Here is a 27,977-nt window from a genome sequence, read left to right on the forward strand (position 1 = left end):
GTCCAACCCAATCAGCAACAACAGGAGCTCTGATTGCTCAGCAGATGACCTCTGACCCCACGTAGAACAGCCGATCAATCAGATCTCCTGTTGCTGCTCTGATCATTTCTAATTTTATTTATTTATTTATATTTAATCAATTCACTGAGTACAGTTAAACACTGAACACATTTTTTAATCACTCCGGTGGCGCCATCAGACTCCATATAAAATCCCATAGTAAGTAGAGGCAAAACTCCACCTGCTGGCAGCAGAAGAAACTGTGGTGTTATTGGTACTGAGCATTTTAGAAATTAAAGGGACTGTTTGTAACTTCTTACACGTATAAATCAATCCGGGTCGGTGTCCCATGCGCGCTCGCGTGTGGCTACGCTGTTCAGACAAGACTTCAACACAAACTACACGGAAGAACCAAAACCGCAAAGTTATATCTAGTGAAGCCCGTCTCGCGGCAGTGTTGGCTGCGGTCGGAGGACGCAGGGGACACCGTAGCTTTGGTCTCCAGGGCCGGAGTCTCTGCTGTACTCAGCTCCTCTGCCTGCCTTCACTCACAGCTCGCTCCACCTCACGTTCATGCGCGCACACTACACACTGAAGAGTTAGTTCAGCTCTGAGAATATCTAGTGAATGTACAGTGGACATTTGTGCAGAAATAACTGCTGCAGCTCCTCCAGACCAACAGAGGTTTCCCGTGTCTTGTGAAGTGAAGGGGCTCCGCAACGAGTTACGTTATCGTCTCTGACCGGGTGCGAGTGTCTCCCTGTTCCCTCCGACTGCGGTCAGGAGGCTGAAGCAGGAAAAGCCAACACTAGGATCAGCAGTGATTCATGGAGAGACCTGGTCTGTTCAGCTAACATTACTGCCAGGCAGGTGAAATATAGAGTGATATTTTGGTTTTAGCTGACGTGTGTCGCCTCACTGTTTTGACGGATGCTCGCACACATTCACGTAGCGTGTGCACACGTAACGCGTGCACACAGGCGAGCGCGAGCAACAGGACCCTGACTTTGATGCTAGCTACAGCGATCTATGCTAGCTACCCAAACTGACCGCGCATACAAATGCAGGATTGAGCAGAATAACTTCACACGTTGAGGAGAACAGGTATGTGCTCAGTCTGATTATCACATGTTAAACTGTGTGGGAAATAGTGCATTATGTCAAATTGTGTAATTTTCATCAGTGCAAAGTTGTTGCCTCAACATTTTTTTCTACTTAAAAAAGCCCCTGCATACTGTACTATACTGTACAATACTGTACAATACTGTACTATACTGTACTATACTGTAGGTACTGCCACCGTTTCATAGTGATACACCCACTGAGGTACTAGGTCAGGGGTCTGGAACCTGCGGCTCCGGAGCCACATGAGGCTCTTTAGCTCCTCTCCAGTGGCTCCATGTGTGTTTTTAAAAAAAAATTGTGGAAATTAATAACTGTTTTTTTTGTAATATTAGAATTTTTTTTTTATATTTAAAAAAAAATTTAATCTGAAATTTCGAGAAAAAAAGTCGGAATATTACGAAAATAAAGTCATAACTTTACGAGAAAAAAGTCGTAGTATTATGAGAATAAACTCATAATATTATAAAGTAGTAATTTTACGTGTTTATTTTCTTTTTTTCTCGTAAAGTTATGACTTTATTCTCGTAATATTTACGACTTTTTTCTCGTAAAGTTATGACTTTATTTTGTAAATCTCAGATGTTTTTTTTTCCCCTCAATGTGGCTCTAATACTCCGTAGTACATTTGCACTTTGGCCCTCACTGCATTAGACTTATATACTATATACTTAGACTATAAACTGTGTTACCTTCATCACAATGCTCAAATGTTTTGCAGCCCCAGACAGATTTTTTTTTGTTGTTTTTGCCTAAAATGTCTCTTTTGATAGTAAAGGTTGCTGACCCCTGTACTAGAGTGAATAAAGATTTATAATTATGAATTATGAGTGGAATCATAAAAAATATCAAAATTGATCAAGGCTTTAATCATTTTATGCGCTTAACAAGAACATGAATGTGGCTCAACAATAGATTAACGTTTGCCTTTTGACCCATTTTAAACACAACAGATTCTTGGTATCTTGAGGATAAACCACTTACCTTTATAGGATCAGTTTGTTGAGCTTCAGGTGTCACACATTTGGTTCAACACACAGACACACACACACACACACACACACACACACACACACACACACACACACACACACACACACACAGCTGTTTGGTGCCACTGTTATACAACCAGTCAACCACTAGAGGTCGCTCACTTTGAGCTATTGTAAGGTCAGTGCTCTGAAGTAGATCAACTATTTCCCCCCAAAAGTAAGTGTTTTTAGTGCTTTTACTTCCAATGAATGGTTGTAGGTTTTTTCATGATAGCATGACTTTCTCTGAGATTAATACAAAACATGAATTGAATTTGTGTAAAACCCATTAATACCGGTTTTAAGGGACACAATACATTTAATTTGGAGTTTTAGTATGAGAGCAAGGCTGTGTGGTGTTCATATTGTATATTCATGTTGAATCAACATCAAGGCTGTCCCGAATACCATTTTTTGGGCTTCAAAGCTTCGGTGAGAAAAATTCAAAGGTATTCAAAGCTTTGGGACACAACTGTACACACTACACCTCTAACAAACAGCGAAATCCATCTGAGAATAACTTTTAATAATTCATCTTGACTATGAATAATGTTGTGGGATTATTCCTTATTTCATGGGCTATTTGGGGATTTATACATTATTATTACATAGTTATTTATATAAAACAACAGCTAAGCATTCAAATATTGATTTGGAGGTCGATTACCATGCCAACAGTCAAGCTTTGAAGCATTAGGGTCAGCCCTAACTAGCACCATATTAGTCAGCCTGCAGTATCTTAATGTTGTCTGACCCTTTAGAGGAGCAGCAGAGGGTCAGATTTGCTCTTGTGTTTTAACTTTGGCTCCATCTACAGTTCTTCCAGAGAACTGCAGTCAGACTGCTGTAACCATCACTGTATGTTGAGGGCCAAGCTCTCAGGACCAGTTCACCCAAGAAGAAACACATTTTCTGTCTTACCCCTAATGGTATCTACATTTTCTATATAGTTTTGGTTTTATTTGCTGAGGTTTTGAGAATAACACTACTGTGATTTCTATCATTCCAATACAATGAAGTTGCATAGAGGTTTGTTTGTGCTGCTCAAAGCATTGAAACATGACATGAACAGAAAGAAAACTTCAGGTACCCATGCATATAGGAGCAGGATGGGGACTTTATAATAAAAACTATTTTATTTTTCAAAGCCTTTGAACCCTGGTGAAGGTCCAAACCGGTCTGTTTTTTAAAAACATTATTATTAACTCATGAATAAGCTATAAAACTACTAAAGGATTTTCATTATAAATGCCACACTGGCTGTTTCTGCTCCTGTGAAAGTGTGTGCCTAAAATTCTTGGTCTAAAGATTACGACCATAGAAGACTAAGAAGGTGCATCTTAAGACTTTTTCTGGACTTTCATTGAACAATTCAAACATTATTTAGGGTTGCAGCTAACAGTTATTTTCATGAATTTGCAGGTTATTTTCACGATAAACTGAATCATCCTTTTGTCCACAAACTCTTGGAGATTAGAGAAAATGCCAATCACAGTTCCCCTGAGCCCAAGGTGACATATTCAGATATCTTTCTTTGTCACTTCAAAAAGCAAAGCTGTTCTGTTTACTTACATATAAGACAAAGTAAAGCAGGAAATCATCACATTTTAGAAGCTGGAACCATGAAATTTGTAGGACTAAAACTAACGATTATTTTCATTGTCGATTAATCTGTCGATTATTATTATTAATGGATTAGTTGTTTGGTCTATAAAATGTCAGAAAAAGGTGAAAAATGTGGATCAGTGTTTCCCAAAGCCCAAGATGACGTCCTCAAATGTCTCATTTTGTCCACAACTCAAAGATATTCAGTTTACTGTCATAGAGGAGTAAAGAAACCAGAAAATATTCACATTTAAGAAGCTGGAATCAGAGAATCTAGACTTTTTTTTCCTTAAACGGTTTTACTCAAACCGTTTAAAAGATTATCAAAATAGTTGCTGATTAATTGAATTGTTGACAACTAATCAATTAATCATTGCAGCTCTAGAAATGTGAGTCATTTTTGCTTGAAAAATGACTCAAACAATCCCAATTATCAAAACAATATCCTGGTTACTCTGGATAATGCACATACCCCAATGTCAGTCCATTAGGAACTATTTTTTCTAAAAAAAAATTAAATGAAATCAGGTTTAACTTACTATTTAAACTTATTTTTTTATCTCACAACCACAACTGCTGAGTCTACAACAATTGTAGCAACTGTAGTGACACATTTTAGTCATTCTTAATGATTATTTTCTCCATTAATCATATGGTCTATATACTCATCACAAGTTTCCAACGCTCATGATGCCTTAAAATGTCTTGTTTTAGTTGACTATCATAGACAACCAAGAAAAGCAGAAAATACTCACATTTGAGAAGCTGAAACACATCACTTTTTGCCATTTTTGGTTAAAAATCACTTAAAAGATTAATTAAAGAAAATGACCTAAAAGATGAATCAATTATCAAATTACTATTTAATTAATTTTATAGTCAATTGACTACAATCTGATTTTCAAACTATTATCTACTGAAAATTGAAAATGAAATCTGGATGAACTGACCATTTAAAGTTTGCGAGTTGTAGCACCTGTGGTTACACAGTCTACTCATTCTGCCTACAGTTCCCACAATGCACCATGTCTGTGCTGTTTCGAGGAGAAGTGAAAACAAGAAATAAAAGTGAAGCCCAGAATTCCCAACATAAACCTAACATTTTTATATTAATATCACGCTTGAGAATCCACGAACCTGTTAGTAATTTAAAATCAATTCCTCCTATTAAACGGGTAACATACAATAGTCAACAAAACAATCTCACTACAAAATCTGCATTTTAATGACAACTGAGCCTACTACATCTGCTGAGGAAGATCATGTGATACGACTGAAAGCTCCAGAATAGCTACAAATAGACCGTGTGGTGAGATTGTTTTGTCAACTGCTGTTTCCAAAGGCCAAGAATGAATTTTCAATCTCAACTTTTAAGCTTAAACATGGACTACGCTAGTCCTACAAGAGTCGTCAGATGTTCATATTTCCATTGGCAAACTTGGAAACTGTAACCTGCTGAGGAAGATCATGTGACATGATTGAAAGCTCCAGATCAGACACCAAAATAAACCTTGTGGTGAGATTATTTCGCGAAGTATGGTGTGGTGTACGTGTGAGGGTGGAGGTGCAGCTCATTCTGTACAAACACCATGTTTGGTCACATAGCATCTTTAATACCACCATTATAATAATTAGGATATCAAAAGTATCGAGTATACATACATCATTTGCATTGCGGTACACAAATCTGAGCTGATTTATGTTTTTATATCTTTCATTCGTTGTTCTCAGGATCAACTTTTATTGTCTCGACATTGTGCTGATACATTGAATCGTCCTGAAGACCTTGACGCTATTTCAGGAAGGAGAACATTTAATTGGACATGTATTGTTAAGTAATATAAAAAGTTTTTTGATATTTCCAAATGTAACTTGAATCCTATAGTCTACTACTTTCCAATACCAATAGTCAAGAATCTTGATATAAGCCAAACTAGAGTCCATGTCACCAAAAATCAAAGTACTTCAGGTAGGTGTCTTCACCTACAGCGGTCTTGATATTCTGTAGTTTTTCTTCTCTTTTTTGCAGTAAAGTTCTTGAAGCTGTGGGAACAGTCTCTTGAAGCCATGCCTGTTTTTGTAACAGTCCCAGTAAATGGATTCTCAGGAGTCTGAAGATGTGTGTGTGTGTGTGTGTGTGTGTGTTTATGTGTGTGTGTATTGGTTTGAGGAAAGTGAGGGTCAAAATGGTGAAACACCTCACTTCCTCTCTCCTCCACCACCTTTCATGGTCTCAGTCTGTGCTGCCTGTCAGACGCTGGTGATGGAGGCCAGGCAGTTTGATGACTTCTGGAGTTTCTCAGGCTGTGTGGTGGGGGGTTCTGGGATGGCGCGAAAGCTGAATGGCAGTCCGATACCACTGGTGCCGATGTGGCCGGGGCTCAGCGCCGGATTCTGCCGTCTATTGCTTTCCACTATGCTGGATGTGTTGGATGCAAGGCTTTCACGCGTCCTGCACAGGAGACAACACAAAGTCAAGTGTTTGCATTCAAAATGCACTGAAAAATCTCACAGTGTGTATTGCATAAGTGGTGTTCGGCTAGAAAGAAGAATACCACTAAGATAAACTGAAACTATATTATATAAGAAAAACAGAGATAAATTCTAGTTGATGAAAATAATAAAAATTCCTTCCAGGTTTCCTTCATTAAAAAAAAGAAAAGAAAAATAAGCACAAAAGCTTTTTTGCCATTCATCCTGGAAAATACATTAAAATAATAATAGTACAAAATAGATTAAAGCAACTTTGAGTCGCAGAGTAGAAGCCTTAACCATATTAGGAGATGATAAATAATGAAATTATATTCATATAATAACTTGTAAATATGTGGCACATGTTTCATGTTATGTAATTTCTAGTTCTACATTATTTTATATATTTAAGCCCAATATTTATGTCTAAAGAATACTTCAGGGTTCAACGTTAACGTTAACTTTTTCACTCAGAAATATACTTGCCCAAAGTCAGTTTTAACTTGCCCCTAGACGCAGTTAATTATCTTATTTAATCCTTATTTAAGTAAATTAATCTAGAGTTTCGCCCGCATCCTCTAACGCCACCCAACTAAACTCCTGTTTCCAGGATAATTGAAATGCTCGCTTGCGCTTCAGCTCATAAACTTTGTCTTTGTCCCACCTCCATTTTTTGGAGAATGCCTGATCAGTACTGCACATGTGCAACTCTCAACAGAGATGAGAAGGATGCGAGATGGATCATTCCTTAGCTACTTCCATTATCAGCTCCGGAAAAAAACAATGTGTTTACTTCCTCTTTACAGTGAGTTGCTAGATTTACTAGCCCAGCATGGCATTATATTTGCCCCGGGCAAGCGGGCAATCCTGCACTATCTCAGGAGCCTACATATGTAGCATGTTTTAATAATATGTATTAAAGGGGCATTCCGTATAATGTCTTCTGTAGCTCTGAAGGGAGCTTTCTAAAAACCCAGATGATGTCATCAGGGTTATTTTCTTTTAACTCAGATTGAGAATTTTTTGACAGAAAGCTTGTGTTACAGGTAGAATAGCATGTATCTAATGACAGATGTTTCAGTTGCATTATGGGAAGTTTATCTAGTATATTGTTTTGAGTCAGTCCAACATCATCATGGAAGTGCAATATTAAATTGGTGGTTATCTCTTCTGGCAACTATCCGGTAAATTTTGCTGGTTCACAAGGGATTCATTTCACAAGTGATTAAACTGCAGCATTGTGTTCATGTTTCACTCAAGGAGCAGAAACAGTTTGCTAGCTAGTACATTTGTTTGTCTGACAAACAGATGTTTGCAGTTGTTTATATAAAACTTTAAACTATTCATCTCAAGGTGATGCATTGTATCCATCCAGTATCCGAGCTGTGTGATTCAAGTTGCTTTAATACTAAATACTAAAGGTATTATTGTTTATTGTTTAGCATGGAACTGGTGGTAACCAAGGAAGTCTGAATCTGTGAATCAAATTAATTTAATTCAACAATTGAAGTGTGTGCTTTACATGTGATCAGCTAACCCCAAAGCCAAGTTCATGGTCGAAACATATGAATTGTGAGCATGATGACACTGCACACCTCTTATAGAAACAAAGATTTGTCCAGTCTTGGGTAGATTTCACTCACAAATGTTACTAGACTGTTGTTAAAGCAGGAAAATGGTCCTTTTCACTGTTTTACCAACATTTGTCTGATGAAATGGGGAACATTGGAACTAACAGCTGCTCCTAAAATAGCAAAACATTATATTCAATATAAACATACACTTAGTTTCCACTTTATTAGCTACACCTGTATAATCAAATGCAATCCAACCTCAATAATAAACATATAATTGAATTTACACATTGACCGAAAACATTATGAGCTTCTTAAAGATGGATGTTATATTGGATTGAATTATATTCTACGTGTGTATCTATTAAAGTGGCCACTGAGTGTAGATACAAATTCAAGACCTGAATTTGTTTGTAGATGCATCAACCTCCATACTTCAGTCATGTGATGACAACTGAACAAACTCCGTCTAGTGAGGAAAACTGTGAGATGCAGCTGCATGCTCCAAAATAAAGCTAGCAAGTGGACCTTGAGACTTTTTTTGTTTTGTCAAAATAAAAAAAGTTTATTTGGCCTCAGAGCATTCAGAGTTACCACCACCTTTTGTTTAGCTTTTTAAAACAAATGGAGGGACTTTTACTTACATTATATTACATAAAGACTTCCATATGCCAACATCTGGTTTGACAGCAATCCAGACGCTTGGGGGTATTTTTGGTTGCACTGTGTTCTACTTCAGTTTACCACCCAAACTTTACCAATAATGCTGGTTTAAGACGTTTTAAGAGCAAACAGTTTGATAGTGTCATAGTTTATTTTGGCGCATACCTGGGGGAGTTGAATCCACTGTCCACCGTGACACTGCTGCTGTCCATGCTGTCCAAACGGGCAGAGTGGGCCGACTTCTGGCTGCTGCTGTTCTCCGTCTCCTTGGGGCTGAGTAAGGTCAGATTGGTCTCCAGTTTCCGCTGCAGATCATGGTCCTTCTCCCGCTCCAGTAGCCACTGCATGGTTCCCTCCCCACCACCACCACTGCCTCCACCGTTACCACCCACTTCCCCGTGGTCTTTGTTGTCCTCTGCAGTCGCCAACTCTTTGTGCGAGTCCTCCTCTGCCTCTTCCTCTTCCTCATCATCTGATACATTATAATAGTCAAAGGAGGCGGAGGGGACTGTTGGCTCTAAGCAGCCCTGTAAAACTGCCGGTGACGCTGAGGAAGTGGCTGAATTGGAAGGCTGCTGGGGCTCAGGATTGTCTAGGGCCTCTGTTGATTTGGCATGTGAGGCTTTCCGCAATGTGCCGGACTTGGTGTAGCTGCTGTCCACGTAGCCTGTGGACAAGGCATTGTGTGGAGGTTTGAACAAAGTGTCCTTGCTGAAGATTTCTTTCCTCTTGATCACCATACTGCCTCCTCCCCCACCGGGATCTACATTGTGTTGGTGTGGCGTCAAACGGGCATTTTGCACCGGCTCCGGCGTCTGGCTTGGCGTCAGTCGCACTGAGCCGTTCTGTCCCTTTGCTGCCGACAAGTCCTCTTTGTACTCCATCGTGTGAGGAGAAGTGAGGTGAGGCGTTTGGCGGTCAGCCGGAGAGCCCTTTCGGAGTCCCCCTGATGAGGTTAATGTGTCATATTCTGATTTTGCCTGAGGCGAAGGGGCAGTTAGGATTGTTTCATTTGACGTATTGCACTGGAAGTACTCATCTGTTGAGGGCTTAGGAGAAAGTCCCATTAGCTCATTGTACGATGGCAAGCTGTCTCTGCTTTTGTTCCTCTCCATCGTACTCCGGATCCTTGACTCGTCCAAACTCCCTTTCCCCAAATCAGGCACATTAAAATCAGAGTGGAACTTAGCAGCAGAGAACATGATCCTTGAGTAGTGGGAGGACTTCTGCGTGGCGCGCAGGGTGCCGTCATCCGTGTAGTAATGACTACGCTCCTCCAGAGTGGGGTCAAAGTCTTCTGGCGCCCCCAGTGACGGGCCCTTGAGGGAGTTGTCCATGGACCGAGAGCGTTCCTTAGCTTGATCTGACCTCTCGTGACGCGACTTCCTGTCCTGATTGTGACTGTGACTTCTTTGCACTCTGGACTGGCACGTCCCGCGCGACGGCTCTGGGAAGGGCATCTCCGTCCGTCTCTTGGCTAGCTCCCCAGACACGTCCCACTCAGGGGTAACAGGGCAGTACGATTCAGTAATGTTGGGGTTGCTATGGACCAGGTAGGTTGCGCCTCCACTTCGCCTGCGCTCCAAGGTGTACATGGCCTCCCGAGGCGAGCGAACTAACGAGTGGCTAAAGAAGCGGTAGTCCCTTTCCATGAACAAAAGGTCCCAGTTTGAACCCTCAGACGGGTCTCCTCTGGAGGTTCGGGGCTTGCTGTGTGAGCGAGACTTCCCATGTAGGGTCCTCCTGTGGCCCCTCCCCCTCCTGCTCCGTGCACTGTGCTGGGCTGACCCCGCCTTGTTCTTCTGCGTACGCTCCTCCTCCAGCCTCTTCATCACAGCCGTGTGCCTTGCCACATTCTCCACTGTTAGGTCAGGGTTGATTCGGCGGATTATCTCCATCTCCACCTCGCGGGGAATGGCCGTGGTTGGCACTTCCTCGTCACGAAGAGGCCACTCCTCTGGGGGGAACTGGGCTGAGAAGGTGGCCAGCTGCCTCATTTTGTCCTTCTTGAAACTCAGCCTGAAGAGCCTGAGACCGAACCTTTTGGATTGCTTCTCGCCACTTCCACCGCCACCACTTCCTTCTTTCTTTTTGGTCAGAGTGTCACTTTTATAAGGGAAAGAAGTGATGCTTTTACTCTTTTCAGCAGGCTCTTGGGGCGGCGATTGCTGGACAGGAGGGGGAGTGGGAACAGGGGGATAAGGGTATGACGGCGGTTCTCCTCGGTGCTCCTTGGCTGACGTGTTTGGTGGAGGTTCTCCGCCCTTGTGATCCTTGGGGGGCTTACTTTGATGAGAATCTCCCCTGTGCTCCTTTGGTGACTTACTACTGTGAAGTCTGGACGAGTCTTCGCGATAGGAGTTGTATGAGTCATTGTGATTCTTGCGAGGAGGCCTCTCTCTCAGGCAGCCAGGTGTGGATGGTGTTACGTTGCCAGACGGCGGCGAAGTGCATTGCTGAGGTTGCTGCTGCTGCTGCTGCTGTTGATGTTGCTGCTGCGGTGACTGTTGCGGTTGGCGCTCTTGCAGCCGATCATCCAGGTGATACCACTTGTTGTTGGTTCTGATGAGGGAAGGAGTGATAAAGTAGGTCTGGGGGGTGACAATGAAGTAGCCCTCTGGAGTTGGGTAGATCTTCCTCTCTCGCACCAGCATGTTCAGGGTATGTCGCAGAACCTCTGAGCTGGGTGTAGGCACGCCTGCAGGAAACACAGATCAGACAAAGTTGAAGCACAGCTTTATAAATTTCAGTTAAAAAAGATAGAGCTGAAATGATTAATCGATTGGTTGTCAACTATTAAATTAATCGGCAACTATTTTGATAATCAATTAATCAGTAATTAACAAATAAACGAACAAAATTCCCTGATTCCAGCTTCTTAAATGGGAATATATTCTAGTTTCTTTACTCCTCTATGACAGTAAACTGAATATCTTTGAGTTGTGGATAAAACAAGACATTTTTGGATTTCATCTTGGGCTTTGGGAAATGGGCTTTCTGATAGACATTTTTCACCATTTTCTGACATTTTATAGACCAAACAAATAATCAAATAATCAAGAAAATAACCGACAGATTAATCGATAATGAAAATAATTGTCAGATGCAGTCTTAATTTTTTTAAATTTATATTAAAATTGTTCAAATACAGGACATTTTGAACATTTTGTTGTTGAAGAAAAAGAACTGAGATTTCTTTGTCTTGCACAATGTGAGCATTTTTTGGGGATAAGATGACAACATAAAACTAGCCTGAGGGCTATTTTATTATGAATACAATGTGGAACTTGATGTTTCAGTCACTCACAATGCATGTTTTAACATCTATTAAAATGTAAATCAGACATATATAATCACACCAGAGGCATATTAAATATGAGAAAAATAGGAGTGAAAGATGGAACTGGGTGAGGATGATGCAAGGTATTTCGGAATTTTTTTCAGAGCATGGAAAAAAAAGCCAACTAATTATTGACATTATTTGAAGAGCAAACTAAACTGAAGTACTATTTAAACTTTTCCCTTAAATTTCTCATCACCTTTTTTTAAATAAAAAAAAAAAATGCATATTCTGCATCTTCGTATTCCATCATTTCATTCACGCTTTATATAATGCTTATGTGGAGTGAAATTTTCAAACGATAGTTGCCATGTTTTTCATGAATGCACCATCACATCATGTAGAGATATTGTAGATGTATTGTGCAACGTTTTATTCACAGTTTTCTAAAATTGAACTTGACACATTAAGTATGTTTGGAAACAATAGAAAATAGAATATAGGAATAGAACGGACATTCCCGTTCAAATCAACGTAGCAGGATGGTCAGAGCGGCGGACATTTTTATGCGTATGTATCGTTGCCATAGCGGGCTGACTTCCGCATAAACTAAGCTGACTTGTGGCAAGTCGCAGACTCACTGAAGTGAGGTTTTTCAGTAACGACGACTAAAGAGCAGTGGAGAAGTAACGTTACAAGGCACGTAGAAAATGTAAATTACTCAATCAAATTGAACAGCTTAATGCTTCATCCACACACTTGAATCTTGCTTGACAGCACATGAATGAATGAACATGATTTTTTACAGACAGACTCACTGAGGGGTACATCAGAGTTTTATTAGCTATTTATTTGAATAATAATATAATAATAATTTTTTATCATTTTTAAAATTAATAATAGAATTTGTAAAAAATTAAATAAGAATAAAAATGACGCAATTCATATATATTTTAAAATCCTCCAATTCATCCTAAAATGATAAAAAAATGATGGCAGGTCTTTCCTGCTCCTCTTTAAAAAGTTTTAGGTGAGTTTTCACATCAAATAGGCTTTTTTTTTTTTTGTTGACTAACCCAACTTTTCTTAAATTGACAACTACCACAGCTCCCATAAATCCTTGTGTATTTTAAGGAATGTCCATGACTTGTATATCTACTATAATACTGATACCATGACATGAATCTGTATGTAAAAACAATTGGTACTTAATAAATTAAACACTGCATTCCCAGGTGACTCCTGAGGATATTTAATCACCTCAAAAGCTTATTTAAATGACCAAATCAACATTACCAGTAGTCCATTTTAAACAACATCATTCATAACCTTTGTCTAGCATGGTCTTGTGTTGCCTGACATTACATCACCCTGTGTTTTTTTTAAACAGAAATGATGCAACCTATAAGTTCGACTCCTTTTCACTGTGGTATCATATAGAAGTAAAGATGAATTTGAGGGACATGCTTCCCATTACATTTGACTGACAACTTGGTTAAACCTGTACTTTTAAATGTTGTGTTTGAATACATTTAAGGCTTTTTTCAAATCCTGGATTTAATTGTTTTAATCATTTTAGTAAAGAAAAAAAATAACTATACTGTTAAAACATTATATATATTCACATTGTAAAATATTTTTGGAACAACGTGACAATTTTGAGACGGTAAAAACAAATTATAGTTTTTTTTCTAGCCACCTAAAAGAAAGGCCCACCTAAAAAATCCATATCAGTTTAAGTGTACACTATATTTAAAATATTTTCCAACTGGAAACTGAACTGAAAGTGAAACTTATCTATACTGTATTTGTCAACGGAGTCCGGTAGCTTTGAAGAGAGCATAGATAAGTTTCACTTTCAGTTCAGTTCCCCGTCGGAAAGGGCTATCTGACAGCAAGATAAAGCGGTGAAAATATTCTAAATATAGCGTACACTTAAAATTATATTGATTATTGATTTCTTGTAGGTGGGCCTGTCGTTTAGGTGACTAAAATAAGTTTTGCTGCCGGTCCCGTCCACAGCAGTACATTGCTTTGTTCCCGCCTGCCTCTCTAAACTGAGGGCGCGCCAGCTGCCATCTACTGTAGGTAATACACAAGTGTAACAATGAATATTGGTCTGGTTGTTTTTAAAGTATATAAACTAGTTGAGGTTTTTCAAATCACTTTAACAGAATGTGTTCATAGACAGTGTCATCACTTGTGAAGAAAACCCCAAACAATATATATAAGTAAAAAAATGTAGGAGAGGAGGATGGGACGGGGAGCTGAAGTGTTTTTGTACTTTTTAGGCCTGTTTCACCTAAAAGAGTAATTGTGGATTTAATATGTAAAATAGGACTGTAATAACTTTGTCTATAACATGTCAGAAAATAATGAAAAAAGTAGGGATGTCACAATACCAGAAATTTAGTAGTCGATACCAATACCAGTGAAATTCCACGATTCTCAATTTTCAATTCCATCACGGTGAAAAACAACAATAAATCTCATGTACTTCAACATCCACTCTTTATTACCGTTTGCATAATAGTTTTTGCATATTTATTATTAATAACTGATGATCCGCCTCAAGTTTCTCGCCAAAAACTGAATCTGACAAGATTACATTTGAACACATCATGATAACATCATAATTTACCTTTGCCCAATATTCATATTTACTGAACGCATCATAATGTTACTCAGTGCAACCTCCGTACGTTAGCTGTTAGCTGAGTACCTTCACGTTTCGTATCACGTATCGGTTCTCGTGACATCCCTAGAAAAAGTCCACCAAATTTTTCACCGTGATCTTCAAATGTCTTATTTTGCCCAAACAGAAGTTCAATTTCCAAACGTATTCTGCTTAATATCATATATAACAGAGAAAAGCAGCAAATCCTCACATCTGAGAAGCTGCTTGAAAAATGACCATTAAAATAATAAATCGATTATCAAAATAGTTGCCGATTAATGTTCAGACAATTGACTAATCGCTTAATTGACTAATAGTTTCAGATATATCCCTGTTGAAACATTATGATATTGCTTGCAAGATTTTACAGGATGAAGTATCACCGAAATGAGTCCCTGAGGTGAGATCAGTAGATGTTTAAAGCCTACATAGATCACTACTTTGCTCTTTGAACCTGGCTTTTATGTTAGACACATGTAAAATGAAACTGATTAAAATAAGCAACACATCAGAAGACAATAAACCAAAATGCACGGATGCATTTTTACCTGTCAAACAACATATGCCACATAATGTATTCAAAAATCAGTTTCTGCATGCTTAAGTGCAGTCCCATTTTTAAGAAGGAGGTCATAGGAGCGTACCTGGGAAGCTGGCAGTGAGGTGCTCCACCAGAGCCTCCTGGTTGACAGACTTGTGGGCAGAGTTCATAGCAGAGATGGCCAGGCACAAGATCTCCCCCAGCGGGATGAACTGTGACTGGCTGATAGGTGACATACTGATCGGAGACACGTCACCTGCAGGAGGAGGAGGAGGAGGCACAACTGTTAGATCATGAATGAACAGCAGGCGCAGCGTGTGAAGCTATGATGTAATGGTCAAACAGCAGCAGTTTGCATGCTGCCTCTCACAGCTCCACCCCTCCTCTCCGTGCTTCCTTTAGCCTCTCGTTCCTCCTGTTTCTCGTAGGTTAGCAAAGCGAGGCAGCCGCTGCAGCAAACAGTAGTGCGAGATCACCTGAGTCTTTGCAAATTATTCAATTCACGTCATCTCACAAAAACAGAAAAAGGAAGCGCACACAATCAAACCCAACATATTTGAAATTGATCAAAATATAAGTTGACTTAAGCGCCACATCGAGAACTTACACACAGAAATTCTCTGTTGCCTTTGTTGAATTAAGCTGGCTTTGCTGTCAGCAATAGTGAGTAGTGAGATCATCCTACAACCAGACGGCCCCGCTTCAAGCCCCTCTGAGAGCAAACATCTGCCCAGCTGAAAGGTTGTAAAGCAACACACTGAATCCATCGCTGCAGCATCTGTGCCGTAGCTGACCCCGTCCTCTGACCTAAATCTGGTGATCGATGGAGAATCACGCGATACACTGTGTAGAAAATACTCTCCATCTTTGATATCCTAACCTAACATTACGTCTCCTGATGTCCAAACGGATAAACAACAGAATTAATGTTGCCTCATTGATCACTGTTTTAATGTTATCATTTTACTATCCACACTTCTTTTACCTGAGCTGAAGTCTGTGCAAGGCCCTGTGTCCTCGCCACACTGAGCTGAATGGTCAGTTAAGCAACACGATGACGTTATCTCTGCTTAGTATCACAGCCGCTTAAGCTTTATGTGGCTTTACGAGGCTTTACTCATATCTTTTTCTTTAGTAAACATGAGAAAAGCTGGATTTGCCAGTGAATTGCTCAAAAAAAATCTCCCTGTCCTGTGCTTTTATAGTATAGTATAGTATGGGAATGAGGTTGTAGTATTTATGTTTCATATCTTATAATGAAGCAAGAAGACAGCTCAAAGATATGCAAATATTTATAATCAAAGGGACAGAAAGGATCTGATTTTCTTGGTAAGTACATTAGTTTGTGATGAGATGTAATCTCAAACAAAATATGAATCTGTCACAAAATTTGTCGCAAAGGTGATGCGACTGATGTATCGTACATTGACTGAAGTTTAGGGTTTATAAAATGTTATACATGATGTAAAAAAAAATCATTTTTTAAAATACAGGTCAGTAAATATGAAGGAGATGGGAAAATGTGTCAGGAAGTAAAAAGGTTACAGAGATTTGGACCCACAGAAAAAACGTTTTGAATTTCAAAATGAGCCAAAAGAGTCCAAAGATTTAGATTGAATAATTCAAAAATATTTCTCCTTCCCTATTTTACATCATTTGATACTATATATATATTGAAGTTATCATTTACTACTTGATAACACGGACATTTTGTCCACTTTGAACTCTGCCCTTTGCCCCCAAATCAAACGGTGTCGTTGCTCTGCGTAGAAAGAGGGTGGAGCTTCTGTTTGGTGGGAGTGTCAAAAGACTCACCTGGCGCACGATAACTTGGCGGGGACGGAGAGAAATGAGGAGCAGGAGGGGGAGGAAGATGCTGCTTCTGCACACGGATGTCTTTCTCACTACGGGAGAGATTGTGCTCCAGCGGGCGTTCGGTAAGCTCCGGGCTGGGCCAGGCCCGCCGCAGATTGCTGCTGCGGTTCTTCTTCATCGTGACCCCTTTACCAGGTGGCCTTCACCCCCGGGGGCTTCTGGGATAAGGTGGAGTGGGGGTGGTGGAAGGGGGGAGGAAGGAGGGAGGTGGGGAAGGGGGGGGTGTGCAGGGGGAGGTCGACCAACCTCAGGCTCAGTGCCTCCCCCGCATCAGTAAGAACGTCCCGCTAGAGCGATCACACACCAGACATGGCAGGAACCAGTGTGCACCTTCACACACATACACACGTCTCATTTACATCCACGAGCAAGCTACAAACGACCGTGTTCGCACTGTGGGTGGTTGTCATCGGCTGCTGGGCTCTCCCAGGCTGATCTGGAGCGATGGCAGCGGCGGCGGAGGTGCAGGTGATTGCGCGAGGCATCACCCTTTCATCGGCATCAGTCCCAGCCACCATTTGTAGCATCCCCATTTGCATGCGTAGGGAGGCACATTACGTAGCCGCTCTGATGTGGGAGGAGGGAGCAGGAGAGAGGTGGGGGGGGCAGGGGTAGAGATGAGGGAAATGGGGCATTGGAAGCAAGGAGGACGGCGAGGAGAGATTTCAGTGGAGGTTTTTGGGATCCGCTTGTTCCTTTTCAGTAGAAGGTAAAGGGGGAAGGAAGGGAGGGGATGGATGGATGGTCAAATATTCAAAGCTTAAGAGGCCCAGTCTTCGACAATAGCTCAATTCACCACAGGAGTGCTCGGCCGATCCCCGCAAAACAAAAGAGCCCACTTAAAAAAAAAACAGAAATAAAAGCTCCATTCACCCTAATGGGCAGTGAAACCTCAATAGTATGCCAAGCACCGGAGACACCACGTTCACCTCCATCTTTATCCGATCAAGCACAAGACCCCATCGTCCTTTCGACAACAGCACACCAGGAGAGGGTGGGGAGAAAAAAATGGAGAGCATAGAAATAAATAAATAAATTTCAAGAATAGATATCCACCGTTTCCCGCAATCCAACGCAAGAAGCTCCCGAGCCCATCGCCGTAGCATCCATTCATTAACAGGGGGGGATGCAAACTCCAGTCAACGGCAAATCTCTTTCAACGCTAATGCTGCAGCTGCTCCCAGCACCTCCAGGAAGGGTGTGTGAGTATGTGTGTGTGTACGTGTATGTGTGTGTGAGAGAAAGTGTGTATGCGCGCATCCGCCTGCTGCGCGCGATTCTGCGTGAGCATGCATGCGTCTGTGTCTGGGTGATTGAGGCTGAGGGGAGGGGAGGAGAGGATGCAAGAGAGAGAGAGAGAGAGAGAGAGAGAGAGATCGAGGACATGCATAAGGCAGAGAGGAGAGCAACTATCAACAGCTCCAAACACACACAAGAAAAAATAAAACATATTCAGCTCTCAGATGATGTCCGGGGAATAGCTCAGGCTCTGAATCTTTGGCTGAATTTCCATCCTTCCCCTCTTGTTCCCTCTGCTCTTGAAGGATGAGGGGCCCCTTGAACCACCATCCTTCCTTCGTTTTGTGTCTCACCTGACAGGGCCACAACCGAAGGGAGTCATTTTAAAAGGTGCTGATTTGTGTCTTTCTCATTAGTGCTTTCCACCGGTTGATTCAGTAACTAATACCGTGTGGAGCTGTCAGGGAAAAAGGACCAAAGCATCACCTTAATCACGTCCAGAGTGGCAGCTCCTGCTAGCTGCAGACTCCTGCTGACTCACATGTGTGGAGTGTGAATGGACGGTTGGAGGGACAGAATAAGGAGCAAAGTGAGAGGGCAGGACGGGCCACGGGTGGAGGAGGAGGAGGAAGGTGGGGGGGGGACGGTGTCACAACCAATCTGCTCCAGTTCACTGATACCAAAGAGAAAGAGGAGAGGAAGGGAAGGAGGGGTGAGGAGGAGGAGGAGGAGGGAGAGCGACACCACGCCAGCCATTTTATTTCTCAGTAGTGCTGCAACAGCCTTTGTTGCCATGACGACGCAAGCCGATGATCTCATAGCTGTTACCTTTGAGTGCTGTTCCCTTAAAGAGCCAGTTACTCAAGATAGAAGCAGACAGACACCACATAGACGAACTGTCTGTTATATGGACAGAAAATACACCATCGCATCGCTGCTGAAACACTGAGATCCTTCAACACTTATCTTACAACAACTATAAGACACAGTTACACTAACTGGGAGAAAGGTGACTCCTGATAGTGGCAAGAAAGTTTCTGAAAAATACAGGTATCCACAGTAGGGCCGCACGATTTTTAAAAAATATCTATTTGCAATTATTTTAACTAATATTGCAATTGCGATATGATTTGTAATATTAGAGGGAATGATACATTTTACACCGTTATTCTCATTTTTATAGAAAAACTAGGGCTGTCAATGGATTAAAATGTTTAATTGAGATTATTTACATGATTGTCCATAGTTAATCATGATTAATCGCAAATTAATCGCACATTTATTATCTGTTCAAAATGTATCTTAAAGGGAGATTTGTCAAGTATTTAATACTCTTATCAACATGGGAACGGGCGAATATGCTTGCTTTATACAAATGTATGTATATATTTATTATTCAAAATCAATTAACAACACAAAACAATGACAAATATTGTCCAGAAACCCTCACAGGTACTGCATTTAGCATAAAAAATATGCTCAAATCATAACATAGCAAACTGCAGCCCAACAGGCAACAACAGCTGTCAGTGTGTCAGTGTGCTGACTTGACTATGACTTGCCCCAAAACTGCATGTGATTATCATAAAGTGGGCATGTCTGTAAAGGGGAGACTCGTGGGTACCCAGAGAACCCATTTCCATTCACATATCTTGAGGTCAGAGGTCAAGGGACCCCTTTGAAAAAATGTCCATCACAGTTTTTCCTTGCCAAAATTGTGCGTAACTTTGGATTGTTATTTAGCCTCCTTGGCGACAAGCTAGTCTGCCATGTTGGTACCAAAGGATGGATTCCTTAGGTTTTCTAGTTATGATGCCAGTATCTTCACTCTAGCTTTAAAACTGAGTCAGCTACAACCTAAAAATCGCAAGTTGTGTTAATGCGTGGCTGCGTATGTATCTTCCACTGCTCCTGACGGTGTATTAAATGAATAAAGTGTAAAATAGCCAATATGTCTTGTTTGTTCCTTGTTACTGATAGAGAGTTAAATCATCCAATCCACCAAACAACTCAAAACAAGAGTCAATTCCAACAGGAGAATACACTGTTTACCATTGGCAGAGCATTTTGGCAAATTATTCTTGGGCGCTACCCACATAATCAGCTGTGCTGCTCATCCCACAAATGCATGATCCTTACAAGTTGGACATCATCGTGAAGGTAAATAAACAGGCTTTCCAGTGATGTAAAGTACAATGACCATTAGCACTAATTAGCACTTAACACAATGTACAGCGATTTAGAGTTGGTTAGTTTTGCAGGTATATGGTCAAAACCAAATTATTAGATGAATTATAACTGTGAGCCAATGATGGTGTTAAATGAAAAGTCAATAGATCACCATTCAGACAGACCATCATCCGTAGAGCCATCACTAGCGTGGCTAAACATTTTTGAAGAGTAACATTGTGTTGAACTCATAAAAATGTTGTTACAGCTGTTTATATCATGAAATAAATTATCTCCACATATTTATTACACCTAGGTGACGTTTAATAACTGCTCTTTATCAGACTATAGCTGCGTATCAAATATCTTTCAGGTGAAGTACATCAGCTCAGGGTAAGACAACAATCTAATGCAGACTGAAAGTGTCTAAAGGCTTGTGTTAACAATAAATTACCAATAAAATGTAATTAAATGAACCCAACATGCAGGATAAATCCTACACAGATGTTGCATTGTGTTCACATTAACATATCAATAGTGGGATAGTACCATCCTGCTGTTTAAGACCGTAGTTCTGAGCTGTGAAAGGATTTGTGGCCTGTTACAACTCCATCCAACTTCCTTGCTAAACAGGATCATTTTCGCCGATGGTCTGCCCTCCAGTGGAATATTTATGACAACACATGTCTTTTCACAATAAGCTCTCTAGGCCAGACACCGAATAAAGACACAAAAGACGTTTTTGCCACAACAGCCTACATAACACGTGTGACATTAAGATATACGGCAACAAATCTCTCTGCTGCGTCAAACATTTCCCCCAATTCTCTACTGGGAGCCTCCCTTTCCTTCCAGTGGAGACCTCGGCTACAGCAGGGAATGCAGTGCCATAGTGTTTTCCTGAACAAATGCTCCACTTTTCCTTCCTCCAGAGCACACACTCCTCCCAGTCCATTGTTTATATCCTGCCAACGGATACAAAGTCCCTCAGTTAATCAGATTGAATTGTCAAAAATTAAAAAAACACTTGGTTTCCATACAACTTTTGTCTAAATGTTGTAATCCAGCTCAGCCTTGATCAAACACTCAGGCAGTTTGGGGGATAATCTGCATTGTGTAAACACGTAGCAGTCATATGAGTAAATGTATCTCTGTATATCTTTACAAATCAGACATCAAAATGCATTTCACAACAGCTAAATGACTTCAGCCATCTAAGACTTAAAGAAAATTCAAATAATCTAGATTTTATTTATCCATTTTTTAAGTAATTGAGATTTGAATGCCTTCCTGTTTCCCTGCAACCTGTTTGAGTTTTTTCCTGTAGTCTTTTGTGCAAGTTATGTCCATTAAAAAACACTTTTTCAGAAGTATCATTTTGCAAGTATACATAATGCTAAATGCTGACCTTCTACACACACAGTTAATAAACAGCCTAATTTGTCTAAACTTTGTTTGAACTTGTCTCACAAACTCAAATCTTGACACTACAGCTGAGAAAATGAGTCACAGAAACTTGCAGCTCACACTAGAAAATCTACACTGCAGTGGTTTTCATCTGCATACTATTATTATTACTTTAGGATTTCAATAAGAATAGCACCTCAAAAAGGTTTTGCATGCTCGAGCTGTTTCAGGTGATCTCAAACACAGTTAAAATTTAACTCCTGGTTGAATTCACATGAGCTTACCATTAAAGGTCACATATTATGCTCATTTCCAGGTTCATAGATGTATTTTAATGTTGCACTAGAACATGTTTACATGCTGCAATGTTCAAAAAACCCTTTATTCTTCTCATACTGCAGCCTGAGTCTGCCTGCCTCAGAGCCTAATTCAGCCTCTGTCTGAAAACCACTGATTCACAGCCTGTCTCCTCCCACTCTGCTCTGATTGGTCAGCGTTTTCTGTCAATCAAACTTCCTCAACAACAACAGCGTCACCCTCCCCCTCCCTCCCGGAGCAGCTCTCTCTCTCTCTCTTTCTCTCTCTGAGAGACGAGTGGAGAGATAGCAGCTAGAATAAAGTTTATAAACCTGGGCACAGCACCAGCGAAAATAAAGTCCATCCACTGGGTCTTCAGAGGATCCGAAGTGGGTACATGGTGCAAGCTTTTGTGTGGAGTATTGCAGCCAACAACAGAACAAGCGGGTTTTCCTTTCAGCATGTTTACTAGTAAACAGTCGAAATAACAATGGCGGACGCAGCTTGCTGAGCCGGCTACTCCGTGGGCGGGGTTACCAAGCCGGGGTATGGGGTGAGGGGGGTGCTGTTCTGTTTCACTGGAAACAGGAAAGCCATATATGGCTTGCATTTCTGCCTAATGACGTCAGAAGACTAGGAAAAAAGCGAATTTTTATTTCTGCACCCATTTCCGGACAAACGGAGGAGGAGAAAAAGAGAGAGGATGGTCTTTTATGATACTATGGTGGCCTGTAGACACACTGGGGACAGATATTGATGTTTAAAAGACATGGAAAAGTGCATTTTGCATAATATGTGACCTTTAAACTAAAGATTGATTGTGCTGCACAATAATGTGGTGGCCACATCCCCTTGCACTGTTTCATGCATTGCAATGACACAACAAAATTACTTTTCGGATCCCGTTCTGAGTTTCTCATTTCTATTCTATCGTAGATTATAGGTTTACTAGTGGTGAAAAATATATCTCATCCACATGTGGACCAACGGCATATAAACTCTGTTGGTTTTGGCATTAAAGAGTTTGGTGAGTTATTAGCTATAAGACAAACATTCCACAGCTTATCAGTGTTTGCTTCAGTAGCGTCAGTGAAGCTACGTCACTTCCTCTGACAGACAGATACAGAAAAAAGCAGCGACACAAAATCCAAATCTATCTAAAATTTACCTTTGGACTATATAACCGGCCTTATTGAAGCTTTTCAATTCAATACAATCAATGTCTAGCAGCTCAATATAGAAATCTGATTACAGGAAGTTGCTACGCAGAGGTTGTAAGCCACCCAGATCCAGATGTTTCTCATCTTGTGATCAAGTTTGAGTTTATTAGCATCCAGACTCCCTGTTAACAACTGAATAGAAGCAGAATTTACAATATTAAAAAAAAATAGAAATATATCTATATTGTACATAATAAAAAAATTAAAAACAACAACAACAACAGAATTTAGTTATGACCTAAACAGTAGCTATACTTGTTAAATATGAACTTGATGTTTTTTCAGAAGGTTCCTGCTTTACTTCATTAAAGTTTATCAATTTGTTATGATACCATGAAACCAAAACAATAACCTTTAAGACACTAAAACGCTCTCTAGACCTAAAGGGAACTGCAGATTTGGGAGATTTTTGTCTTTGGATTCATCATTGCAAGCAACACCTTTCACATTACACAACTCATTTGACCCGTTGTTAAAATAAAATTATTGATTAGTGCACCTTTAAATATATTGCATTTGCTGTGTAAGATAGCACCACTGCTCTTTTCTCCAGAAATCTCATGTCGTATTTCCTTAAAGTATATTACTGTTTTCTTCACCTATAGAACACAGCTGCAAACTTTACTTTTTTCCTTCAAATTGCAGAACAACTGCGTCATGTAAAATGTAATATTAGACATGCTTTTACAAAAGTTCAAGGAATCCGGCGTCCGCTTTATACAATTATCAATATATACCAAACTGACAAGTGTTTTCTAACTTTTTCTCTGTTTTCTTTGCTTCAGTTTGATGCTGCTCACCGATGGAACTGACGATCTCAACTGAGGCTCTATTGGGGAATAGTCATAAATAAGGTAATCTATGACAGGCTCTGCACGCCTCTGTCTCATTTTGCACACACACACACACACACACACACACACACACACACACACACACACACACACACACTGAGATAAAGAAGCTTGTGAGGGCAGTATGATGAGTGCAGCGGTTAGAATCTCTGACAATAAAGTCGTCCAAACCTGTCCCAACACATACATGAGTTATTACCTTGTCAGAAGAAGATGAGTATGAGTGTGGGAATGTTGAACTGGTCCTAAGTCCTGTTTCCTCTTTACCTACCTGATAAGAAGCAGTAGAGTTTATAAGGTGAGATGCTGCCTAAACTCCTCATCGGACTAGCTACGACTGGTTTCATGTCCCGACTCACAGAGGGAGTAGACAATATCATATAAAAACCTCCGACGAAAGTACTTCCACTCACAAATATAAAAAAGGAGAGTCATATTAGGTTGAATGTCAATCAACAGCATTTGCAAGCTATTAAAAAGGAGTGGAAATCAGCATGAAACAACCAGCAAAGCTCTGAGGAGCCACAAACTGCAGAAAAGTATTTGGATTATCAAAGGTAACAGTCTCATAAACAAACACAGAGAAACTGCATGGACAAAGAGACACAGTGGTCACAAGCTGAAACTGACAAGATGTTTTAGGTCTCTTGGGGAACGTTTAAAGTCTCGAGTCCATCAAGTCCACCTCTCAAGTCTTGTCAAACACCCTGTAAATCACCCTGATGAAGACCCTGATGAAGACCCTGATGAAGACCCTGTGCCGTAACAGGTCGGTGAAATAAAGAAGAATCTTTCAATTAGTCAGTTAGAGTTGCAGAGCTGTTTTTTTTCATATTTGGTTCTTTGTTACTTTTAGGGCTGCATGTGTATTGGCAAGGATCTAGCGATACAATATGTATCCCGATACAGGGGTTACAATACAATTTATTGCGATACTGTAAGCCAGGCGAAATATTGTGATTTTTTAAAAATCTAATTTATGTATAAAATCTTTTTATGCAATCAGAACAGTGGGATCTGCATTTGCATTTATCACAGTCCCTGTAACATCCAACATCATAGCACTACTTTGAGAGGGTGCATATCTTTACAAATTAAATAAAGTATTGACTGAGTTAATCATTGCATGTAAACTATTAATTAAAAATCAATAGTGTTTTTTGAGAATCATTACAGTATCACAAATCATAATATTGCAATATTCAATATTTTCGATATTTTCTTACACCCCTAGTTACTTGAGCACCTAGTTTGCAGTTGACGTAAAGACAGTGCACTCATTGTTCCGGGATTTTATGGTGTAAAAACCTGACACTTGGATGTTTTTGCTATCAAGTCTCAAGTTAGCTCAAGTCTTTACGGTGTCAAGTCTCAAGTACAGTTAACTGAAGTCTGCAAGCAGTCAAGTCCAAGTCCTCATTTTTGTGACTTAACTCTGACTCAAATCCACGTCTCAAGTCTACAGCTCTGGACTGACACATACAGTGTAAGGGGAAATACTGCTAAGTGGTACGAGTTAATATCGCCCACCGCAGTTCAAAGTTTAAATAACTTTATTTGTGTCATCTAGTCGACTCATTCTGACTGACTCTGGGGTTGGAGACCAAGATTTGTCAGATTAATTACATGTTATTGCCTGAAGTCTAGTTAGCTCTCAGAACACTTGAATTACAATATGCTGAAAGGTTATTATGTAATTTTTGCCCAATGATGCAAAATATATACTGCCTACTGAAGCTTTAAGCAAAGAGAGGAAAAAAACTTATTTCCAAAGCACATGAATGACAGCAACTTCAGTGCTGGCTCTAAAAATCCTTCCCCTTTAAATCAAAACACATCCATGTAGAATGAAATGAAGTGGAAAGCAACCACTCTTGTGCAAAGGACTACCTATGCAACTTTTAACTTCAGCTGAGTGCAATAGCATGATTATACATGTATCTTAAAGGTCCCATATTGTAAAAAGTAAGATTTCCATGTCTTTTATATTATAAAGCAGGTTTAAGTGCTTTATAAATATTGTGAAAGTATCAAAGCGCTCAATATACAGAGAAATACACACAGCCCGTATTCAGAAATTGTGCGTTTGAAACAAGCTGTTAGGATTTCTGTCCATTTGTGATGTCACAAATATACAATATTTAGACCATTAACACGGTTTTAAACGTAAACATTCTAAATGTGTCCCAGTTTATATCCTGGTTGCAGTGTATGTGATTGACATCAGCTGACAGGAAGTACACATGGACCCAAACTGTTGCCAGGCAACGAAATTCCGTTGAAATGCACTAAAACGGAGCGTTTCAGACAGGAGTGTAAATTCAGGTATATTCAAGCAGACAGTATGAGGAAAATAAAGTGTTTTTTTTAACATTACAGCATGTAAACATGTTCTAGTAGAATCACAAAATACAAGTATGAACCTGAAAATTAGCATGATATGGGACCTTTAACATACCCACCTATGCACTTGATGTGAAAGCCCTGTGGTGGTTTGAGGGTCCGTCTGGTCCATCCGTTCCTGAGCACCTGAAGATGAACTTCTTGTCCCTGAAGCAGCAGCACATGCTCATCTATCCAGCCCAGGAAGAAGATCTCAGACAGAGCCAGTGTCAGCTCCTTGTTCCAGAAATGCTGCATGTTTACAGCTTTGAAACTGGCGAACACTTCGTAGCCAGTGTGATGCTGTAACTTTATGGTGGTGGGTGATGATGATGGGGAGTCCTCTTCATCTTCTCTGCAGACTTGAGACAGCACCAGAGCCAGAGAGAGCGGAGCGACGTCAAGGGACTTCTCCATTGTCTTCAATCAAAGTTAATTGTGACAATCACAGAAAACTACTGTTTTTAGACCACGCATGTAGTTTCTATCCAAAAACTGCCGGATAATCTTAACTTGATCCGACATATTAAAGAAATCCAGATGATCCAGAGTCTGCAGCAAAAAGTTCAACACAGGTGCGCCATGTAAAAGCAGGGAAATAAGCAACCTGACACTGCGTCCTGCTGCAGCCAACTAACCCCTACAGTCAGAGAGTATTAGATACTGTAGGCCTATTAACAGCCACAAAAGAGGCGAGGACTTGTGCTGCGTTCAAGGGCCGCTAGTAAACTTCTAAATTACACTTTGCAAGACAATCAATGTCAGTTTTTTTTTTGTTAGAAATTGTTGTTTACCAATCTTAAGCTGATATAGTCATTTTTAATGTATAACTGAAACACCAAAAGAAGTCTAGCAAAGGTTTCTCAACAACATACTAATATGGCATAAAAAAAAGTGGCCAGAAAAAGAAACACCTGCAGGATTCAATTCATTTAATTTCAAAAATGTATTTCGAACATGTAGAATAAAAAAAAATTATAAATAAATAAAAAAAAGAATGATCATACCAACAAGTGGACAGTCAGAAACAAGTAGTATTTGCATACAGTTAAAAGCGTAAGAAAACATAAATTGTCATCACTTGATGCCTTGATTTATATATTCGAAAAGGAGTGATAAGAAGTATAACCTTATTTAATCCCACCCCTTCTCCATAAATTAATTATTAATTATTAACCAGCTTCCTTATTGAGCCATACATATACTCTAATTAAATTTAATGCAATATCAACTTCCACTCAACTTTAACTTTGTTACCAAAGGGCAATGTGTCCTGCTGCAAGCTAACATTGAACAGACACACATATAAAGCATAATAAAATAACAACAATAATAATTATAATAGTGATGATGATGATGATAATAATAATGATAAAAATACTAGTGATAATAATAGTAATAATGAAATATATTATACAAAATATGTAAAACAACCTAAACTACAATAGAGTTTAGAGATACAACAATTAATTGATTAGTTGTCAACCTATAAATTAATCGGCAACTATTCTGATAATCGATTAATCGGTTGAGTAATTTTTTGAGAACAAATTAATTCCAGCTTCTTAC

The 27,977-nt window shown here is 40.0% G+C and overlaps 1 protein-coding gene across 2 annotated transcripts; it reads right to left on the bottom strand.

The window, feature by feature from the left end:
• Nucleotides 1–5,350: 5,350 nt before the first annotated feature.
• Nucleotides 5,351–27,054, bottom strand: stox2a (storkhead box 2a). Of its 2 annotated transcripts, none has more exons than XM_074629515.1 (4): nucleotides 26,489–27,054; nucleotides 15,069–15,221; nucleotides 8,633–11,165; nucleotides 5,351–6,210 (listed from the first exon to the last, which is right to left on the bottom strand). In XM_074629515.1, the coding sequence occupies exons 1-4, from the start codon at nucleotides 26,823–26,825 to the stop codon at nucleotides 6,009–6,011; spliced, it is 3,225 nt and encodes a 1,074-aa protein (XP_074485616.1). In that variant the 5' UTR covers nucleotides 26,826–27,054; the 3' UTR covers nucleotides 5,351–6,008. The 2 variants fall into 2 exon arrangements, with proteins under 2 accessions (XP_074485616.1, XP_074485617.1); XM_074629516.1 differs by lacking the exon at nucleotides 26,489–27,054 and adding an exon at nucleotides 16,781–18,523.
• Nucleotides 27,055–27,977: the final 923 nt, after the last annotated feature.

Source organism: Sebastes fasciatus, chromosome 3 (assembly GCF_043250625.1).
Source record: "Sebastes fasciatus isolate fSebFas1 chromosome 3, fSebFas1.pri, whole genome shotgun sequence".
NCBI classification, from domain to species: domain Eukaryota; kingdom Metazoa; phylum Chordata; class Actinopteri; order Perciformes; family Sebastidae; genus Sebastes; species Sebastes fasciatus.